At 35.1% G+C, this 22,391-nt stretch overlaps 1 protein-coding gene across 1 annotated transcript in view; it reads left to right on the top strand.

Moving 5' to 3' along the window:
- The window catches only part of LOC120890492 (adhesion G-protein coupled receptor V1), a 101,893-nt gene that overhangs the window by 51,142 nt on the left and 28,360 nt on the right, over positions 1 to 22,391 (top strand). The window contains 12 exon segments of the mRNA XM_078036538.1: positions 172 to 410; positions 2,502 to 2,650; positions 4,417 to 4,618; positions 5,099 to 5,318; positions 7,491 to 7,730; positions 9,092 to 9,241; positions 10,279 to 10,330; positions 10,333 to 10,751; positions 14,950 to 15,093; positions 17,126 to 17,300; positions 19,064 to 19,199; positions 20,932 to 22,037. Of these exon segments, the coding sequence (XP_077892664.1) occupies positions 172 to 410; positions 2,502 to 2,650; positions 4,417 to 4,618; positions 5,099 to 5,318; positions 7,491 to 7,730; positions 9,092 to 9,241; positions 10,279 to 10,330; positions 10,333 to 10,751; positions 14,950 to 15,093; positions 17,126 to 17,300; positions 19,064 to 19,199; positions 20,932 to 22,037 (3,232 nt within the window).

Here is a 22,391-nt window from a genome sequence, read left to right as displayed (position 1 = left end):
AGTTTTTCACAAACACATTAAATTGCTCCTAACATTATTTTAACATATAGCATATACTTTATAAATTCATGTTTAATTTCGACATAATCCTGGTAAATAGTCTTTAATTAGTGATAATGTTGTCTGGTAGATTAGACATACAAATCAAATGAGAAAATGCTTTTTGCCTAGGCTAATGTCATGATCATCCGTTCGGGTGGATATTTTGGCCTGGTGAGACTCTGGTACAAGACTGTGAGCGGGACAGCAGATGCTGGCTCAGATTTTGTTTCTGCATCAGGAGAGCTCCTCTTTGAAGCCATAGAGACAGAGACGGTGAAGAGTCTGCTTGTTGAAATCCTTGATGACGACCATCCTGAAGGCCCTGAAGAATTTTCTGTAGCAATTCTAAAGGTGGAACTCCAGGGAAGGTAAAGAAAAACAGGAAATGAGTAAAAAAGAGGGAGAGAGAATGAATAAAGCTACATGTGTAGACACCAATACTGAGGCGTACAACTATTCTTTTCTTGCTGTTTTTCAACCTATGTGATGTTCCAACAGCTCATAGAAGGGAAATTATGAAAAAGACTAGGTGTTATTATTTGCACTTTTCTGAATTTTAATTTTTCTTTTGAATGTACAGAGTATGTGGCTCTGATCTGTGAATTCATTCAGAGCAGGCAGGGAATGAGCATGACACTGTGTCTAGTAATCTGGTGAGGAGAGATCCTAACTGTTCTCTAGGTCACAGGTCTGCTGGGGTGGCAGAATTTGCTTCCTGCTATTTCTGTGCCTGAGAAAGAACTGGAGGGAGGGGCATCTTTCATTGTGTATCTGAAAGCTATATTGTTTTCTTATGGGTGGTGCCCAACATCAGTTTTAAAGTGGGGAAATTTTTGAGTGGAAGATGGTTGGCCATTAATGTGCAATATGTTTTTAGTGAAGATGAAAATTTAACCATCATGAGTCTCTTTCATTCTCTGTTTTCATGGAACTGGCTCAGTTGATGAGATGGAAAACACCCTTAGCACATACTTGAGTACCCATGGTTGAACAGCTCACAGGTTCAGCAGCTTTGCAAGCTCCTCTCCTCTGCACAGCTTACAAAGGACACAAAGGGGGTTCTTCCACTAGAATAGCTTTTGTGTTTATAGGAATCTGGAACAATTTTTTTTGTATATGAAAATAGTTTTACATTTGTTACATAATTTTGTGCTTTAAAAACTTTTTAAACCAAAATATTTCTCTCTCAGTGACTTAAGTAGAGGGTACATCATCCTAGCTGGGGGAAAAATGTTTTGTGTTTACTTACAATTCAAATCTTTAATTTCCCAGAAATGATTCAGTGACTGGCAATGGGAATGAATTTCTATACATATTAAATATGTTAAAAGTCAAACTGGTCACCCCTTGAATCGAATAAGTTCATTTTGGAAGAAATAGCTAATTAAATGTGAGATCATATGTGTGTTATTGATTGATTATAAGGGGACTTAAATATTTTTGCCTTCTTGGCTTTTTAAAAAAGTAGTTTCTACTTAAGTTTAATTCTGGGAAAGAAGTGTGTCCTTCCAGATAAATTTCTGGACTTCCTTTGATCTGAAAAAGAAAGTAGTATAGCACAGTGTTTTTTCCTTGTTGCCTACTCACTAGAATTACTACTACTTTGATACTAGTGTATGGTAATCAGCTAATTTACAACCCATCTCAGAGTACTGATAATAGTTACTATTATCATTTAATATTTTAATCCTCAGTTTTCCAATTTTGCCTAATACAAAATATTTATTTACCACTTTTCAATTTTCAGTACAAGGTAGGTGATAAATATCAGGTAAACAGAATTTGAGAATTGTAAGGACTAAAATCATTCACTGTCATTTTTTTATCTTTAGAAAATAAAGTGTCATAAAGCCCTGTAAGTCAAAGCCTGTTCCATGAGAATAACATCTATCTTAAAATATGTCTTTTGTAGAAATGTTATTATATAAGTAAACTGCCCTCAATATAGAGGAATTATAATTTCATTAAAATATTTTCTTAAATCTTGATGGTTTAACTTGAAATTTAATTAACAAAAAGATACTCCTTATATTTTTAAAGCAACTCTTGTAACCTAGCAATGTAAACCTCACCCCTACCTGGTTTACTCTCTGAGTGCCCAAGGCTCATTACTATACATGTGCTCAGAAGTGATCTCCAGAGGTTTGTCTTATTTCAGTTGCTTCCAAATTTTCTAATAGATTTACCATGTTCACATTGCCCAAGTTTAGTGATTTTATATTAGTTTTGGTTTCATGAAGGTGCCAGTAATTGGGAGAAGCACAGAAATCTTTTCAAAACATCATTAAAAAAAAGGAGTACCTTAGTGTTGAGTATCCTTAAAAGTATTACAATACTTAATAGAGCTAAGTTATAGGAGCTAAAAGATCCCAAAGGATCTTTCAATTCATGCTAAGCAATTATGTATTTGTTATTTATTTTTTGTGTTTTAAAATTTTATTTTTTATGACTTTCCAAAGAGGATATGATTTTATCATCCAAGAAAATGGACTTCAGATAGATCAACCTCCTGAAATAGGAAACACCTCTGTTGTTCGAATCATAATAATGAAAAATGATAATGCAGAGGGAATTATTGAATTTTACCCTAAGTATACTACTTTCAAAGGTAAGTCCAAGTGGCTTACTTGTATGTTTTCCACCATCTTCTCAATTAGAAAGTACCTGAACATAGTATTCAGTTTGAATTTGCATATGTAAAATTTTCTTGGTTTGGTGTATATGTGTGTGTGCACACACATATATACCTTTATATTTTTATACTTACTAATTTTGAAAATGTTTTTAATTATCAATATGAAGTCTTGAACCATTCTGTGTATGGCAAAGCCAAATGGTTAAAAATAAGTAATTGTAGAAAAAAAATTATACTTAACCTTAGGATTATTAAAATGTTTCAGTTTTAAACATTTTAATGAAAACTTCTCTAAATTATTTAATTTCCTATGTCATAAGAAATTAGTGAATATTCACTTTTTAGTGAATAATTACCTTTGAAATGACTTTGTTATTGGTGCAGGTGGAGGTAGTGTCTGGATCTTGATCCTATTTTTGGAAGTAGTTTGAGTATCACTTTCCCTTTGTAGAAGTTCCCTTCTATAGAAAAAGAGTACAGAGAATTATGGCTATATCCCTTTCTAGGGAGAAAGAGAAAGCTCCCTTTCTAGGAAATGGTTTTATTCAAAGGAAGAATATAAGGGGAATGAAGGGAAGGGAGGGGAAATGGTAATAGGAAAGACAGTAGAATGAATCAGACATAATTTTCTTATATTCATATATGAAGACACGACCAGTGAACTCCACATCATATACAACCACAAAAATGGGATCCTAATTAGAATAAGTTATACTCCGTGTATGTATAACATGTCAAAATACACTCTACTGTCATGTATATCTGAAAATAACAAATAAAAATGCTATTTAATCTGAAAAATTAACATGTTATCTATCTTGGGCAAGTAATTTGTTGGCTCCATTGTTTCTGTCAAAATTCTTTGGTTATCTCGACATTTTTAAAGTTCAACAAAAAATAATTTAAGGAATTGGTTAATAATGACTTTTATGGGTAAATCATGCAAGATATTACAATTTTCTGAACTTTAGTCTACAACTAGTAAAAGTTGTGTTGAATTTTTGCATGAAGAAAGAAATAGTATTTTGACTATTTTTTCCGTTTCTTAATTTTGATTCACTCTCTTTTCAGGAATCATGGGGTAATACCTCTCTATATATAGTTTTTTATGTAAGTGCACTCTTATTTATCCCTAGATATGTGAACTATATGAAATGATATTTTAATATATTGAGGTTAGTAGAGCTCAAGTAGAAATAAAGATTTTAAAATTAATTTTTAAATTGAAATCAAGCATTGAGGTTGCATTTTCATATTCACAGTATACTTTAAAGGACCTGAAACCATAACAGAATTTTTATGTAGATTTTTTAAGTATTCATATAAGTAGCATACATTTTATTTATTTATATTATTATCTTTAAACAAACTATTTAGAACTAATCCATATAAAATTTGTAATCCATATATAAATTTGAAGTTTCTTAAGTCCAGCTAACATTGTCTTATAAACCAAGTCTTTATGTTTGTACATGGTACACAGAGAAGAAATGCCTATACTAATGACTAAATAGGTTGTGTGGATTCTAACCTTTACTGTTCACTATAACTTTCAACATCTAGTGAACTACATTATTCCTAAAAAAAAAAAAAAGAGTCATGAAATTTTCACTAATCGTTTTTAAAGTGATAGCTTGCCTTGTCACATTATGTTTAGTTACCTAGTTTAATTTGTCTGAATCATATAAAAGTTGGTTGCTTTTTCCGGTGTACCAGTTAACTCCCAGTTCCCCTTACAGTGGAGGAGTATGTTTGAGCAACTGTGATCCCAGTGGTGAGGCTGCATGGAACTTATGGCATCGTGACTGCTGATGTCATCACCCAGAGCTCCTCTGCTGTTCCAGGGGGCGTCAGTTATATGCTGCACAGCAGTTCAGTCACCTTTTAGCATGGACAGAACTTAAGTTTTATAAATGTCTCCATCACTGATGGCAGTGAAAGGTTGGTAATCCAGGAAACTGTGCGGGCCCACATAAAACATGATATTGAGATCTGACTCTAACATGCACCCATAATACATGTCCCCATTGAGAAAGAGCAGATGAAAGACTTTAGGGGATGTTGGGCATAGGGAAAGGGGTCCAGGGACCATCATTGTGTATGTGTTTCCTTTCAAATAGGAGAGATAATTTCTATTTCTGGAGACTTAAAAACTCTAATCAGAATGTGGAAACATCCTTCAGTACACTGCCTTAAGCCTTAAGCAACTGAAAAGAGAGGAGGAAAGTCTAATAACTGTCCCAGGTTATGTAATATTGATGCTGACCATTCATGCTTTCAGTTAAGCACCCTCTTCGTCCATTTGGAGTCTGACTACTGTGCCTTGAATATGTATGATCAATTTGGAAAATGACTAGTTATTTGGATTTTACAAGCATTTTAATATGTTTAGACCCAGAATTGCTCCTTCTCGCTATGCAGTGAATTTGAGGAGCCTTTTGAAATTCTTCTCACTGGAGCTACTGGTGGAGCGATCCTTGGGCGCCACCTAGTGAGCAGAATCACCATAACCAAGAGTGAATCTCCATTTAGCACTATAAGATTTCTCAATCAAAGCAACATTTCTGTTCCTAACCCCAATTCCACAATGATTTTATCCTTGGTCCTCAAAAGAACTGGAAGACTCTTAGGGGAGATTCAGGTAGAGTTATTCTTTTTTTTTTGGTTTTAAAAATAATTTTTGATAGATTGTATATAATTTTAGATTTTCTTCTCCAAATATATATGCTTATTCACAATCAATAAATAGTATTTATTAATTACTTTGTATGGGTAAAATGGTTTCTGGATAAGATTAAGTACATAAAAGTGTATTGGACATACATCTATCCTCAAGGAATTCTTGAGAGCAAGTTAATGATTCTGTTTAAATTAATAACTTCAACAAATATTTTTTATTTTTATGTGTTTTTTCTTTCCCGGTACCAGGGATTGAACTCAGGGGCACTGAATCACTGAACCACATCCCCAGCCCTTTGGCGTGTTTTATTTAGAGACAGTGTATCATTGAGTTGCTTAGTGCCTTGCTAAGTTGCTGAGGTTGTCTTTGAACTCGTGATCCTCCTGCGCATCCTCTTAAGAGCCACTGGGATTATAGGCATATGCTTCTATGCCCAGCTTCAACAAATATTTATTGGGAGATTTCTAGGTGCTGATCCTGTTTTAAGTACTAAGAATATATTTGTGAATTAGATCTCTTATGTGTTCTTACAGAGTGCTCACTTTAGAAAACATCATTAAACAATAATAAAATTAGTAAAAACACATTATCTGATTACAATTAAGGCTCTGTTTATAAAATTGGGAGATACATTTGTGAATGACCGGCTGTCTACTTTTCTTTTTTGTGTGGCACTGGAGGCTGAACTTAGGACACTCTATCATTGAACTTTACCTGAGCCCTTTATTATTTTTTCATTTTGAAATGGATTTTGCTAAGATTTTGGCCTTGAACTTGCAAACATCCTCTTTAGCCTCCTAACTAGCTGGGATCACAGGCTTGTTCCACCACGCCTGGCTGCTGGCTACCTTTAATTGGATGTTGAGGATATGATGTTGAAGCTGAAGGCTGAGGGCATGTAATTGTTAGAGAGTTAAGTATGTGGGAGTCCTGCAGAGACATAGCCTGATGTGAGTTAGGAGAGGTCCCAGTGGTCAGGGCTTGCAAATAATGGTACAAGAGTACAAGATAGATTAGAGGGCTCAATAGGTATTTAATCACATAGAATCTCCTTTTCCAGGTGAAAGATCAGTTCTAGTTGAAAATAGGATGCTATTACAGAGACTTAAGAATGGGAATAATGTCATGGATTGTCATCGAAAGCATCTCACACTGACTACTGTTAGGAAAGTGGTTTGCCATTGAAGCAGTGTAGAAGCACCAGGATTAAGTTAGGAGGCTATTGCCCTCTGCAGAAATGGTGGTGGAAAGAGATGATCAGTGAATAGATATTGAGTGTGTTTTGGAGGAAAATTCACTGGGTTCAAATTGGAGACTGAGAGAAAGAGAGGAATCAAGGATACCTTCTAGAATTTTAGTTTGAACAATTGGCTAAATAGTACTGTTTACTGATATTCAGAAGTTTGGGGGTGAATCAGGAGTTCTGTTTTACCATGTTAATTTGAGATACTAGTTGACATGCCAGTGGAGGAGTCAAGTAGGCAGGGGAGTGTGTGAGTGCATGCACAGCGTGTGGTCAGGGCTGCGGCACAGACTAGGAATGCACTGACACTCAGAGAGTTGTTTGAAACCTTGAGATCAAAGAGTGTAGATAGTGATGTGGAAAGTATGTAGCTGAGCCCTGGGCTTCTGAAATTTAGCATTCAGAGCAGAGAGCTAGCAAAGAAGACTGAAAGTAAAGGAAGAAGAAAACCAGGAAGGCATGTGCCCTGTAAGTACCATACAAGCCAAGAAAGATAGCATATAGTGTTGTTGGAAGATCAAGTGACAAGCAAAAACAAGTGCCCTGTTTTTTTCCTTCATAGTTGATATGAAAAATATGAAATTTGGAATTATTGAAATTTAAAAATACATTTATTATAATGTGAAAATTTGTTACTTGTAACAACTTATGAAGATTTCTGTTCATTTTACAATAGGAATTTAACTACATAGACATGCAGGTCATATTTGCAAATGCCATTGTTTTATTAAAAAATAAGCTGATGAAGTAGGAATTCTCTGGATTTATCCTATAATAGTTTTGTAATATATGTATGTTAGTTTTTTTCTAATACTACATATACTGCAATAATCCTTTGGTTAAAACTAATCTTCTCTATTAAAAAATTTAAAAAAAAAAACATTTTGCAGGTAAACTGGGAGATAATAGGACCCAATTCTCAGGAAACCTTACCACCACAGAACAGAGACATTGCAGACCCAGTGAGCAGATCATTCTTTTTTGGAGATGGAGAAGATGGAGTGAGAACCATAATTCTGACAATCTATCCTCATGAAGAAATTGAAATTGAAAAGACCTTTGTAATTAAACTTAAACTTGTGAAAGGAGACGCTAACTTAGACTCCGAAGCTAAAGATATTACATTAACTGTAAGTCTGACTTTACCTACAAAATTTCAGATTTAATAGATTTATCAAATTCATTTATAGTGTTTGAAACTCTATATGCTTGTGTTGAATTGAAAATTATGAAGCCATAAGAAGTCATAGTAATTCCAACAGATCAAACCCTTTTATTTTTATGTTTGTTCATGACATAGCCTGATTATTAGCAATTTTTAAAAAGTTTTAAGAGAGTGATACTTATTTTACAATCTTTGAGAAAATTTGTTTGGCAATATTTGCACTTTTACAGAGGAAGTATTTGTTATGTCATCTTTGTCTTCAAAATAAAGAAAAATTATTAATGTGCTATAAATCAGGTTTTTTGAAGAAAGAATGCACTTGTTTGATTAACACAATGATTTGGTATTATATTAGACCTGGATTCTATATATGTGATATGAATCACCTAGTCATGAGGGCCAGAATTACTGGGAATTAAGTAGCCCCGTATTAGTAAGCTACTGAAAACAATGTACAGAGAGAGAGCACTATTTGATTTTTTTGTTTGTGTGTTTGGAAAATACTCTTGTTTGAGAATCTACTTCTGTCATAGTATTCTGAAGAAAGAGAACCAGTAGGACACATACACATAGAGTGATTGCAAAAGAGAAAGAGATTTTAAGGAACTGTCTCCTGTGATTATGGGAGTTGGCAGGCAGGAGACCCAGGAAAGAACTGAAGCTGTCTGTGGGTCTTGAGTGGGAATTCGTGGGGCAGGCCAGCAGGCTGCAAACTCAAGCAAGGTTCCTGAGTTACAGTTTTGAGGCACAGTTTCCTTCTGCTGCAAGAAACATCAGTGTTTGCTTTTCAATTCTTCAGTTGGCTGGAAATGACCACCCACTATAGAGGCTAATCTCCTTTATTTAGAGCCAGCTGATCCTTAAGGTTAATCATATCTATAGAACACCTTTGACAACATCCAGACTGTTGTTTGAGCAAACAACTGGAGGTGTAGTCCTTCCTATTTGAGGCATAAAATTAAGCAAAATTACAGGGCATTTTTGCCTCTGTCCACTTCATGTCATAGCTAGAAAATTAAGATGAATAAAGCAAAAATTAGGTATCAAATTCATATCATTTTCAGGTTTTGCAAATTATAATTTTCTGCATACTTGTTCCCATTATTTTTATGGAATAAAAACCTATTCATCTTAGACAACAGTTAGTATAGTAGTTTACTCTCTTTTTTTAATCAAGTAGGTAAGCATATTATAGTCAAATGTTATTTCTATGTTTCTTCTATTTTCTCGGCTTATTGGTGCATTAATATGTTGGATGCTATAATTTCATCATAGTTGTTTATTTACTCTGCTCTTTTAATGGTCTTTATTTATTTATTTTTTTAGATACAAAAGTTTGGTGATCCAAATGGAGTTGTTCATTTTGCTCCTGAGTCTTTATCTAAGAAGACTTATGTGGAGCCACCAGATTTGGAAGGACCACTGGTCATCATTTTCCTTGTCAGAAGGGTGAAGGGCACCTTTGGAGAAATTACAGTATTATTTTTCATTTGATTTTTCCAAGTACACCAATTTACCTATTGAATGTGGTCAAGAGTGACAGAGAGCCTGCATTTTTCTTTAAAGTTTTTGAAAAACTAAAATTACTTGGGTTTTTGAGATAAATTGAGAGGCTTCGTTTAAGCACCTCTGGCCTCTGCAGATCTCATCAAATCTGGTTTTCTTTCTGAATTCAATATGATTACAGTTAGTGTATGAAGGACCTTTCTCAGGCTTCATTGTGAAGGACTGAACTATTTTGTATTTTATTTCTTGCTATAAATACGGAACCTTTTCTGTGTAAGCCTCTTGATTTTTTTAGAAATTACTTATTACATTCTTTAAGGCTTTATTTATCAACAGGATATCTCCAGTTAGCAAGTGTTTTTTAAGGGGTTGCATTTGTGTGTTTATTGATATAAACTGAGGATTCTCTTAGAAGTTCTCTTGGTATTTGGCTAAAGTCAATGACAGGTATTTTTTTTGCCAGAAAAATATATTTTGTGAAATTTCTGCATACAGTTAACCTCTCTTCCAGTAATGGATATTAACTGGTACTTCTTCAGTTGAATTTTTATAGTTTGGAGTTCAACAATGCTTGGGAATTAATGATAAATTCTTGATAATTTATAAATATTCCCTTTATATTTAAAATAAACAAAATCAAATTCTGATGTGAATCATCAAATTTTCTACTTATTTTTATTTTAAAATATCATATATGGTTCACTAATTAATGTAATTATGGAATTGGTGCGCTAAAATTAGTTAAATTGCTTTTCTTTCTTCAAAATATTTGATTATTTTAGAAGTAGGTCAAATAGTGAGAATTTTAAATCATGTTTTGCAAATTACAATGAATGCCTGAAGTGATTCATATACTACACAAACTTACATATACTTAGAGGATTTGGCTTTGAATGTAATGATGCACAACAAAATTTATTTTTGTACTTTATAAAGGGATATTTAATTTATTTGGTTTAATATAGTGGATTATCTAACTTTGTTGGAATTTTTCCCTTTTATTTTAGATTTACTGGGAATTAAGTAGTGAATTTGATATCACTGGTGACTTTATTTCCACAATGGATTTTTCACCATGGCTGATGGAGACACTGATGCAAGCTTTGATGTTCATTTGCTGCCAGATAATATACCTGAGATAGAGGAGGACTGTGTGATGCAGCTAGTTTCTGTAGAGGGAGGAGCAGAACTGGATGTGGAAAAATGCATCACATTGTTCTCTGTGTCTGCAAATGATTATCCACATGGAGTATTTGCCTTGTATCCAGATCACCAGTCAATACTTATTGGACAGGACCTTATTAGATTTGTCCAAATTAATATCACCAGGCTTGCTGGCACATTTGGAGATGTGGCTGTTAGATTTCGAATATCATCTGATCATAAAGAACAGCTAGTTGCTACAAAAAATGCAGAGATGCAGCTGGTGGTTCAAGATTGTGCCAGATATAAAGTTGACATTGTTCCAATAAAGAATCAGGTTTGTGATGTCCTTATTATTCTTTTAGGGAGTCTTTGCTTACCTCATTATTACTTATGAGTCTTGCTTAGACATTTTAACATATCAATGAAAAGGCCTTAGGGAATGCATAGTAATTATTGGACAATGATTTTGTAGATTATAAATGACTAAGTATAGTTATCTAGATAATAGCAGGGATTATTCAATACTTACATAGTTCCAGGATAGTATAGTGAGAGAGACTTATTCTTGCTCTCTGGAACTTGAAGGGCCTGCATTAAGTATAGGAACTGATACCTGCTTCTGTCCTTGAAATTTTGGAAATCAGTATAATTTTTTTGAGAGTATTAAGAAAGAGAGAGTAGCGCATCTCTCTGCCATCATTTGAGCAATAAAAAGGCCTAAATTTCCTGTGGGTCAAGTAGATACTCCAGCAGTCTTTCTCAGTCTTTGAACCCACAGAAAGTGATTTAAGTGACTGTTTATCTTAATCCTTACAAGGATGGTGCAAACCACATCAGTCTCTATGATAGGAGAGAAATTATTTAATTGAATTCTCTTATGATTATGAAAGACTGCCCCAAAAGTAGCCAGATTGCAGTCACCATGTGAAAAATCAGTAGGGTGCATTGTGAAAAATGGGGTGAATCACAAAGTCATCAAGAGAATAAGTTGTCTCTTCTGAGGAACACTGAGGAGTGGAATTCTGAAGCCTTTGAGGAACACCCAAATTGAGGCCATGAAGTTGTATCAGGAATATGGAAGGCCATGCTGAAGAACATGATCACTGCCTAAATATTAGGGCGCTGTTTTCATGGAGCTGTGGTGGCTGTCAGTGTTGGCCAAGAAAGGAGGATAGCAGAGAGACAAGGTTTTTGTCTTAAAGAGGCCTTCCTCTTGTCCCAAACCTGGAAGTGTCAGATGACTGATGGGAAGGTCCTGGGGCTGAGGTTTGGAGGAGTACTGAAATCATAGTATGACCTCTTTCTCTTTGTAGATCCTAATCAAGCAAGAACTATCATAAACAGGGAGCTTGGATTGAATGTGAGATTGCAGTTTCAATTTATGTATGCCTGGTCTTTTATATTCCTAAAAATGACAGAAAGTTTTGAGGTTTACTTTCAACAAATAAAGGGTGGTGGAAAGAGACTACACAAAACACAAAGCAAGAGAGAAATGATGTAGCTTCTTATTTGTTTCATCCATTTTATATAAAGTTGCAATCAATAGAAGAAAGGTGGTCATTCAGAATAAGCAACAAGTCCATTACACTAATTCATGCTTACTGTGTAAGCTTTTGATCTTTTGTGCACCTAGGTCTTTAACTGTTTTTGGTGTTTGATACAAGAGAAAAATGGAGGCTTGTTTGTGAGACGTGGGGTTCATAATTATTACTATGAGCCTGTAGTTTTTTTTTTTTTTTTGAGAAACTGACTTGAAGTCATGGCCCTGATTTATAAATTTCTAAACTCCAAATCCAAAATAGTGCAATACTGGGTAAAAGAGTGGGACATTAAGTTAACCAGAAAATCATTGTATTAAGTCTCTTTTACAAATTAGAAGAAATTTTCAAAAATACATTGTGCCTAAATTATATAACTGGAAAAATTCTCCAACACATTCATAACATCACATTCTGAACAGTCAATTATAAGCTGCTAATGAATACTAGGGGTTATTCTTTAACTTTTTAATGAATAGATTTGTATCATTTTATATATTGCATTAATTTGCCAACAAGCCTTCCACAGAGAAGATTATTGTATTATTTTGTTAACTGATGTGTACAGTTGAAAGTTGCACTCACCTAAAATATATGATATATATTACATAGACTAAGACATTTGATATGCCTGGCTATTAGGTAGCTTTTTGTGGTACCTAGATCACTTTGAATGATAGTAGTTCTTTCTTTTACTTGGACAGCATAATGGCATAGTTTATGAAGACACTTAGATTTCCTAATACCACATTTGAATTATATATAGTGTTCTTAAAATCTTCTTTGAAACTAGTTTGTTCTTATGGTTTCTAATTTCCAATGAACAGAAATAAAATTTGCTAGTTCATGCATACTGAGAAGCTTGCTATATTTTCTTACTATAACTTCTTTCATTAACCTATTTCAAATGCATGGGTTCTTTCTTCTTCACTCCTATAGTTGAGGATGTGTGGTATAAAACTGCACATAATTAGATATTGGTGAGTTAGTTTTTCAAAGTAAATGTTTGGATCAAGATGCAACATGCTTATAAAACAAGGGCAGGACTTTTTTAAGGATCCACTTCCTCCCTCCCATCCGAGATATAACACATTGTTTTTTGAGGTTTGGGATATTATTACACAATATAGTTACACAGCACATAGTGCAGAGTATGTAATTCTCCTTGCTCCATACTTCTGGGTAAAAGTTAGGATTTCAGACAGGTCAGGATAGGTCAACCAAAGGGAAGACAACCAAGACCATGACATGTTTAGTCTGTTGTGATGTGGCTACTTTCAAGTGGGTCTTTGAACAAGGAAAGCTTCTGCTAAGACTCTTGATGTAGGTTTAAGACCTGGACCATGGAGTTTAAACTGTTACCACACTTGTCTAAGAAGTGGGTTCTTAGATGAGGCACACACTGACTGCAGGAACCATTGGTTCACTGAAGGAACATGTCTAGGTTTAAAGGGCTTAAGTGGGAATGAAGGAGGAGATTTACCTTTGTGGTTGGGTCATTTTTTGAGCACTCATCTCTGTGCTGGTGTTTATGGGAAGCAGAACTGATCAAAGATGATTGAGACACAATTCCTGTCATCCTGGTCCTTCTGTCTAGTGTAAGAGAGGCTCACTAACAACCAATTTAAAAAGTATGTGGGTGCACAGGATATCATGGGACTATAAATTCTTTCTGTTTGTGCCCAAATGGCATTAAGAGTGATGAGAAATATATAAAATAGCACTGACGAGGTAGTCTTGGATCAGGGATATAGAAGGCCATGTTGAAGAACATGATCACTGCCTAAAACTTTCAAGTTTCTTTTCAAATTCATCTAACCACTTTTCTGTGGGTAGACCAGTTGTTCCTCAAATCTGCTGTGACCACAGTTCAATTTTAATGTTTAATTCCTGTACTTTGAAGAACTGCTGCATCACACAAGTCTGGGATGGGCCCATGAACAGAGAGTTAAGAGGAAAGGCATCAGGGACTCTGTGTTTATGATGACACCTCATCCTTCATTCTTTAGAAAATGGGAATAAATTATCACTAGCTACCCAGACAGGTGGGGTACACATGATTAAAGTTTAATATTATGATTTGTTTCCTTAACATTTGAACTAAAATTCATGTTTAGTTATGTAATTTCTTTTCACAGTATGACATTGAACCAACAAATATTAGGTGAGTGCTCTGCCACTAAGCTCTCCCCTGGCTCAGAAAATGTCATTTGGAAAGAATGAAACATCTTTTGCCCTTAGGTTGCACATCATTTGAAACTGCTATTGTGTACCCTTTGTACATTTGAGGAAATGACACATGTTTAAGTTAATTATATTTGAAAGAAGAAGAGACTGCATAGAAGTGGTTGCTTTTATATTTAACAAAGATACAAAATTTTTTAGGAATAGTTCAGGTTATTGTACAACTTGGGGTTAGCCATTACCAATAACAATGTTTCTATGTAAAATTGTATTATAAGTTTCAAAAATACTTTTAGTGTAACATCAGTTTGTAAGTTCAGAACTTCCCTTATTTTGTTGGACTTTAAAATTTTGTCCACTGGTAATTTAATACATGATGTTAGTAATTTTTATTTATTCAACATTCAAATAATCAAGATACCTAATTCATTGTCCATTTTGAGTAAATCATTAATTCTTTATGAATTAATGAAGAGGAAGAAAGTGGGTTTTGCTGGGTTTCAGGGCCTGATATTATTCAACAGTGTGCTCTTTCCATTCCCTTGACACATGATTTTTTCACCAACACTGCTACTTGATACCTTTTTGAGACTATTTGAGTACACATGGAACGTTTGCAAGTTTTTATACTATGCAACGACTACTCCTCACTTCACACTCTAAATGCTGGAGTTTTTTTAAGACTAAGGTCACACAATGATGAAATTGCTACTAAGGGAACCTCAGGCAGTGTGCTAAAGGCTCACTATATTACTCGAAAAATCATTTCTTAACAACTAAAAAAATGTAATTGATGCTGTTGGTTTCTAGGTCTTTCTGTCACTGGGCTCCAATATCACCTTGCAGCTAGTGACTGTGATGCTCCTCAGTGGAAATGTCTATGGAATGCCAACCATTCTTCATGAAGCAAAATCTGCTGTGCTTCCAGTCCCTGAAGAAGCAGCCAATTCTCAGGTAATTGGCCCTGGTGTGGTACTGCAGCCGACCAGCAGAGGGCAGCTTCACAAGAAGGACCAAGTTCCTAGAGAGTTTCTTAATATCAATCATTCAATCTGAATAATCCTGTGAATATCAAAGTTGACATAATAGAAAAATAATAAAAGTAATTGTCAACTTTCAACACTAGTTAGGAAATATGTTTACTTTTTTAGGGTTTTAGAAAATTTTTTATCTTGTAGAATTTGAATGTAAGTTGTGGAATTTTTAAAATAACAGTCAACCTAAAGTTGAAATGCCCAAGTCTTTCCTTGATATTAACTATTTACTTTTGAGTTACTTATACTAAGTAATTAAAATTAGAATGAAATATTAGTGAATATTTCAGATCTTTTCATGTTTGTCTTTGCCATTCAGGCTTTGGTTTACTGTGCAAGTTTGTGCTGACTTAGACAAATGCTAGAAGGCTTTCTGTGATATGGTTGCACCCAAGTATCTGAGTTGTCCAAGTTCATCTCAGGAAAAATTATTGCCCAATCATTTCAGCAATTTGAAGAAGAACAAAGGCCTTACTTTCTTTTATTTTGATTCTGTCCATATAAGACAAAGCTAGGTCTGCTGTCTATGGCTATGGCAACATGATATCTGTTTGAAGATGTTATGAGATGTAATTCCTCCTTGCTCCTTCAGATGGGAGCTCAAATGACAAGCCTGGCTCCAGACGCTGATGTGGAATCTGTGTGGTTGAATGGGTAGGAATATGGGCAGATACAGTCTCTGGCCATTACAGAATGCTCTTTAGCTACTCTTTCCTGGGTATCTTCTTCATAGCAAGTGCATTTGCTCTGTCCTCTAAAGTGGAATCCACCAGCATTAAAAATATTGAAAGGAACGGTTTTGTTTTCTTTTGTTCAAGAATGAGTAAGGGAATAGAATTAACTGAAAGTCTCTGAAACATTGTTGGTTTTTTGTGTTCACTGGTTATTATTAAATAAATTCATTTTATCCCAAGCCATTCATTTGGAGTAGCTAAGTATTTCTTACTCCTTAACTGTACACAACACTTTACCATCCACCCTGAAGGGCAACATTATTTGTGCAATGTATCCTCTGTACTCCTGCCAGTATTTACATGGTGTGTGTATGTGTGCTTGTGATGTGACTAGGATATGTTCCTATAGTCCTCTAGCCATGTAGCAAGCATGATCTCACTCAAAGCTCTTGGCAGTTGCTAACCAGAGATCTTGGTGACAGAGACTCTAGACTAGTGTCAAGTAAAAGTTGTCACTGTTGTTTTCTCCTCTGTGATTCCAGAAGCTGTCTTTCAGCATCCTCCCATACTCTTCTGCTATTCTTCTTTCTAATTTTAAAAGGGAAGAGTAAGTCTTACAATAAAACCATTGATCAAATTATATTCCAAATTTACAGTTATTGAAACCAGAAGAGGTAATCTGAGCTGTCTGAATCACAATGTGAAGCTAGAAATCTGGTTTTATTTTAACTCATTGACTAGAACTTATTTCATCTATAAATCACATGTCCTGGGATGTGATGCTTGTGAAAAGGACAGTTATTTTTTTAAAAAAATCTTTGACGTTTTCTGATCTTCACAAAAAGATATCAAGTTGAATCAAAAAATTGAAAACCTTAAGAGAAGGTCCAGTCCATGATGCTCATTTTGTAAATGAAGAAATATGTTGTTACATCTTAGCAAAAGGTTGGATTTCAGTTTTAGACAAATCAGGTTGTTATATTAAAATGCCATTTAATTTTTTTTTGCTTTCATTTAATTATGGTTTTATTTATTTTTTGGATATTGTCCAATGAGGGAATTGCATTTTATTCAAAAAGAGAAAGCTATAGATTATAATCTAAATTATGAAGCAGAATAAATTTTCAAATATGAGATTTTATTTCTTAAATCTTTTTCAATTGAATATATTGTAAAAAAGGAAATATATAAACAAAAGGAAATTTGACATTTAACACTTCAAATTCCCTGGAAATTTTCAAATAAAACATGAAATAATCTAAACATGTTTTTCTTCAGGTTGGATTTGAATCCACTGCTTTTCAACTCACGGATATCACTGCTGGCACAAGCCAAGTTATGATTTCTAGGACAGGAACATATGATGCTCTCTCAGTGACCTGGACCACAGGATATGCTCCTGGGTTAGAAATCCCTGAGTTCATCACTGTTGGTAACATGACCCCAATACTGGGTGAGTTGTAGTGTTTCTAGGATCAGCCTATAGGATAGGCAGATGTGTAACTGGCCAATTTCTTGGGTCATCCTTCCTCTGGACTCTAAACTATTAGCTTCCTAATATAGTATTTCCATATGTAAGTGATCAGAATTGTAAGAGCAGATTGGTGAGGAGGAGGGAAACTTTTTTTGAGACACATTGAAGACTTCATACCTTACCTCAAAACAGTGGTCACTAAGCAGAATGCTTTGCCAGTACATTAAGAGTTTGTTAAAAGTAGTTCTGAGTACCTTATTTGGTCCATATGGTAATTAAAAAGATGTAACTTTGCATTAATTTACATGTCCACTTGAATATTTCTAATAGAACAACTGTGGTTACTTTACATACTGAATTTTAAAAATTATATCATTAACTTTTTGAGCAAGATGTAAGCATTAGATGGTTTGACCTCTGACGTGTTATACAGAACCCACTCCAAATCCTTGTGACGGCAGTTATAAAGGAGATCTCAGTGGACTCAGAATCTTTGTACTTCCCCCTCCACCTGTCATTTATTTACAGTGTCCTCCTGGTCACCAGGCAAATACCATGTACCATCAGTCATAAATGTAGTGAATCCTGTGTAAGAACTGAGATCCACAGTCTCTCTGTGAAGATGGAAAGATTTTCATTTTCTCAAGTTCTCAGCCAAAAAATGGAATAAAAACCTGAAATCCTTTAGATGAGGGTGAGAGCCCAGGACAGAAAATGACAATATTGACAGGCCAGCTTGCAACCCAACAGGAATCCCAGTAGTTCAGAGTGAATTTAGATGCTTGGTTAAGAGCCACCATAGCATTAGAACTGCCTTGGTTACTGGGGTTTCCATAGCCACGGGATAGGTAATGTTGATATAATGTATCAAGTACTTCTTCTGCTTGATTTTCCTTTTAGCACATCCCCTAAATTAAAGCTATTTCATCATCTTTTTAATCTATTTTCTGTAATAACACTTATTTGTTACTCCCCTACCCTTTCTGTCAATTTTGGTGATATGCACAGCTCCTTCTATTCTATCTATCTATTTACTTTTGTTCTGGTAACAGCTTAGATAATTTAAAAATATGTATCTGTGAATACATTGCTCTTTAAGTCTGTGTATGTTACTGTGTTTACATATGAAATTAATATTTAGAAGTTTTATAATAACTTGATTATTTTAAAATTACAGAAGTTCTCCCAAATAGATTTATATCTTTAAATAGGCTTGATTAGCTTTTTTGAGTTTTTCTAATAAATTTGTCAACAAAATGGAAAATAAAATATAATGAACACCCACAAACTCACTGACTAGATTTAAGTTATTCTACCATATTTGTAACATTTATTTTTTCTGAAGTAACCTAAAATAACATACATTCATTGTGATATTTTGTCATAAACTACTTCAAGACACATTTCCAAAGTATCCTGGGGTCAGTATTTGAACCAGTGCCTGACCCTTGACACTGAGTACTGGTCGACTCTTGCCTAACACTATTCTCTTTTCACTACTGGATTTGGCAGTTAAGCTGGGGCAGGGTAAGATAAGTGATGAATAGACAGGGACTGAAAGTTGGGTTTATGTGGTTAGGGCAGCTTCTGCAAGTTTATTTATATACCTTTCCCTCCCCCAGTTTTTAATATGTTATCTTCCAAAATTTTGGAAAAGAAAATATTTCACTACATGTGTAGGAGTCAAATTCCAATTTAAGAACCTAAGAGCAAGCCTGCTTCACTTTTCACATTTGTTTCAGGGAGCCTGTCATTTTCCCATGGTGAACAAAGGAAAGGAGTTTTGCTGTGGACCTTCCCCAGTCCTGGTCGGCTGGAGGCCTTCGTCATTCACCTGTCAGGTGTGCGGAGCAGTGCTCCAGGTGGAGCCCAACTCCGGTAAGACCAACCTGATTCTCAACCCAGAAATTCTCTGAGGAATGGTCTGGGGTATCAGTCACTACAGAGGAAAGCACAGGGGTCACTGACCTTGAAGCAGACGCAAACCATTTAACTGTAAAACAACATAGAGCCTGCATGCCAAAGACGCCGCCTGGGAGGCTGGGTCTCAGCAGCCACCACTCTGTTGCTTTACAGAACTCATCATGACCTTTAACTTGAGAGTGGTCACCCTGAATTCCATCTGCAGTAGGAACTGTGGCGTCAAATATGCTTGTTTTACAGGAAACTGTCTTTTGCAAAGCTACTGAAAATACCTGATTTCCCCCAAGTGATAACAAATAAGAATAAAACATCATAGTAGTGTAATAATGTTACTTATTCAATCAAGTAGCTCTTTGACTTTAATTTATTTCATTTTTTGATGTATCTATTGTAACTATTCATATGGAACCAAGCATATTTGCAATGAAATATATCCCGCCTAAAAGCAGTTTATTTTTCTCATGCCTGAGATGCACTTGGCCAGAACAGCAGAAGACAGATCTGAGAACCACACTTATTAGTTCTGGCTCTGCTACTGATTTGCTATGTGACTTTGGGAAAGTTACTTGGTCTTTCTGTTCCTCAGTTTGCTTATTTGTAAACTGTAGAAAATATGTGCACAAGACTGTTGTGCGTGCACACACATTTATGTGGGAGGCATCTGTTGGTGAAAACATGGCTTTAGATTACACATTATGCATATATCATTTAAAAAGAAATGGTTGTCCAGAGAACATATTTAAAGGTCATAAATTCAAATGCCTTTAGCAACACCAATAATAGCTTTCAGTGTTATAGTGCTTCTACACACACACACACACACACACACACACACATACACTCTTCGTTCTTCCAAACAGCCACTGTTTGAACTAGATATAACTAATTGTCCCATTTTATAAATGAAGAATGATTTATACATAAGGTAATAAACCTAGCATCTACACAGCTCAGTGTTCTGGCCGTAATTTGGACCCTGACTGTCTTGTCACAGGCTGAACTCTAACAACTAATTTATGTACTGATAGTGCTTGACAATATAGAGGGATAGGCCTGGGGTGTCTTCTTTAAAGGCACTCAAATTTACATTTAGTTATTTACATGTTAAACTCTGTTCGTCAAAGAAAATATGTCCATAGTCAGAATTAAGATTGATGGGCCACCAGTTCCAATTTTTGATATAGTTATTAATTCACAATAAAAATTCATAAGAAAAGAATAAAATTTTAAACCATGGATGTTTCTTCCAATTTATATAGAGAGTTTTAGCTACATTTACATGAGAGAATAGTCCCATTACTGACAGTTTGAGGAGATAAGAATTGTGTTCCTAGTACTAGTTAATATTTCTATTTGGTAGACAGAAACATTGTCTGATGTCTAGAGCATCACAGAGATTTTGGTGGTCTTTTACTCATCATTAGAGAAATGCTGAGGATTCAGATCCTTCTGTTAGTGGCCCCAGGATGATGGAGAAACATAGCAGAGACCTAAGAGCTCTTCATTTAGCCAAGACTTGTTAAGTAATTTTTCTGTCACTGTTGCTCATTCATTTCTTGGATATGGAATTTGTAAGGCCATGTCATTTATAAGATGCTTCATGAGCAGCATCATAAATGTATAAAAGAATACTCCCTATAGTGGTAGTCGTATTTTAATCAATTCTCATGGTTTTAAATTTTTCCAGATCAGGTTTCACCATTGCTGAAATTGAACCTATGGGAGTCTTCCAGTTTTCCCCTAGTTCAAGAAGTATCACGGTTTCGGAAGATATACAGATAATCAGATTACATGTGCAAAGACTGTTTGGGTTCCACAGTGATCTTATTAAAGTTTCCTATGAGACAACTCCAGGAAGTGCAAAGTCACTGGAAGACTTTGAGCCTATACAGAAAGGGGAAATGTTTTTTCAAAAATTCCAAGCTGAAGTTGATTTTGAAATAACCATTATTAACGATCAGCTTCATGAGATGGAAGAAACTTTTTTTGTTAATCTTACTTCAGCAGAAATTCAGGGACTACAAAAGTTTGATGCTAATTGGAGACCATGCCTGAATCTAGATTTCAGTGTTGCAGTGATCACAATATTGGATAATGATGATGTGGCAGGCATGGATGTTTCTGTCCCCTTGACAGCTGTGACTGTCGTAGTTGATACCACTCTCATTCTTATAGAAACTGATTCTACCACATATCCTGGCACAAGCGAGTTAACTACCATTCCTCAGACAACTGAGATGGCTGTCATCATTACTGAGAATACTGGTATGTCTGCCACCCCTGAGAATCTTGTCACCGTTCATGGTTCATCTACCATGCCTGAGAAGCCTGACATGACCACTGTAACTGCCAGTATTTCCATTCATGGAACTTTTAGTCTTGTCCCCCCCATTGTTTATGTTGAAGAGGAGATGAAGAATGGCACATTCAATACTGTGGAAATTCGTATCCAAAGAACTGGTGGGTTTGAAGGCAATGTCAGTGTAACAGTTAAAAATTTTGGCAAGAGATGTGCTTAGAAGGAACCAAATGCATTGCCTTTTCAGGATATTTATGAAACCTCCAACCAGACCTGGGCAGTTGAAGAAGAAGACTTTGAAGAACAAAGTCTTATCCTTATGTTTCTGGATGAAGAAAGAGAACGCAAAGTATCTGTTCCAATTTTGGATGATGATGATTCTGAAGGGCAGGAATTCTTCTTTGTGTTCCACACAGACCCTCAAGGGGGAGCACAGATTGTGAAGGGAAAAGATGCCACTGGATTTGCAGCTTTTGCCATGGTTATTATTGCAGGTATCTTTTAAGTGATGGAGGTAAAACATGTACTTTTGTGGCCCGGAAGTTGTAATAAGATCAATCTATTTAAGTTTAGCTTGAGACAGTGAATTACTTGAGTCACTAGAGTTAATATTTTTTAATTGGTTCTTTTTAGTGATACATAACAGTAGAAACCATTTTGATAAAATTGTACATGCGTAGAATATGTCTTAATTTTAACTGGGATCCCAGTCTTATGGGCATACACGATGTTGAGATTCACCTTGTCGTATTCCTATATGTACATAGGAAAGTTATGTCTGATCCATTCCATTGTTCTTCCCATTCCCATCCCCCTTCCTTTCCCTTGCATTCCCCTTTGTCTAATCC

This window comes from Ictidomys tridecemlineatus, unplaced genomic scaffold (assembly GCF_052094955.1).
Source record: "Ictidomys tridecemlineatus isolate mIctTri1 unplaced genomic scaffold, mIctTri1.hap1 Scaffold_417, whole genome shotgun sequence".
Lineage (NCBI taxonomy): Eukaryota > Metazoa > Chordata > Mammalia > Rodentia > Sciuridae > Ictidomys > Ictidomys tridecemlineatus.
Note: the sequence above shows the minus strand (reverse complement) of the source record. Positions and strands in the feature narration are given on the sequence as shown.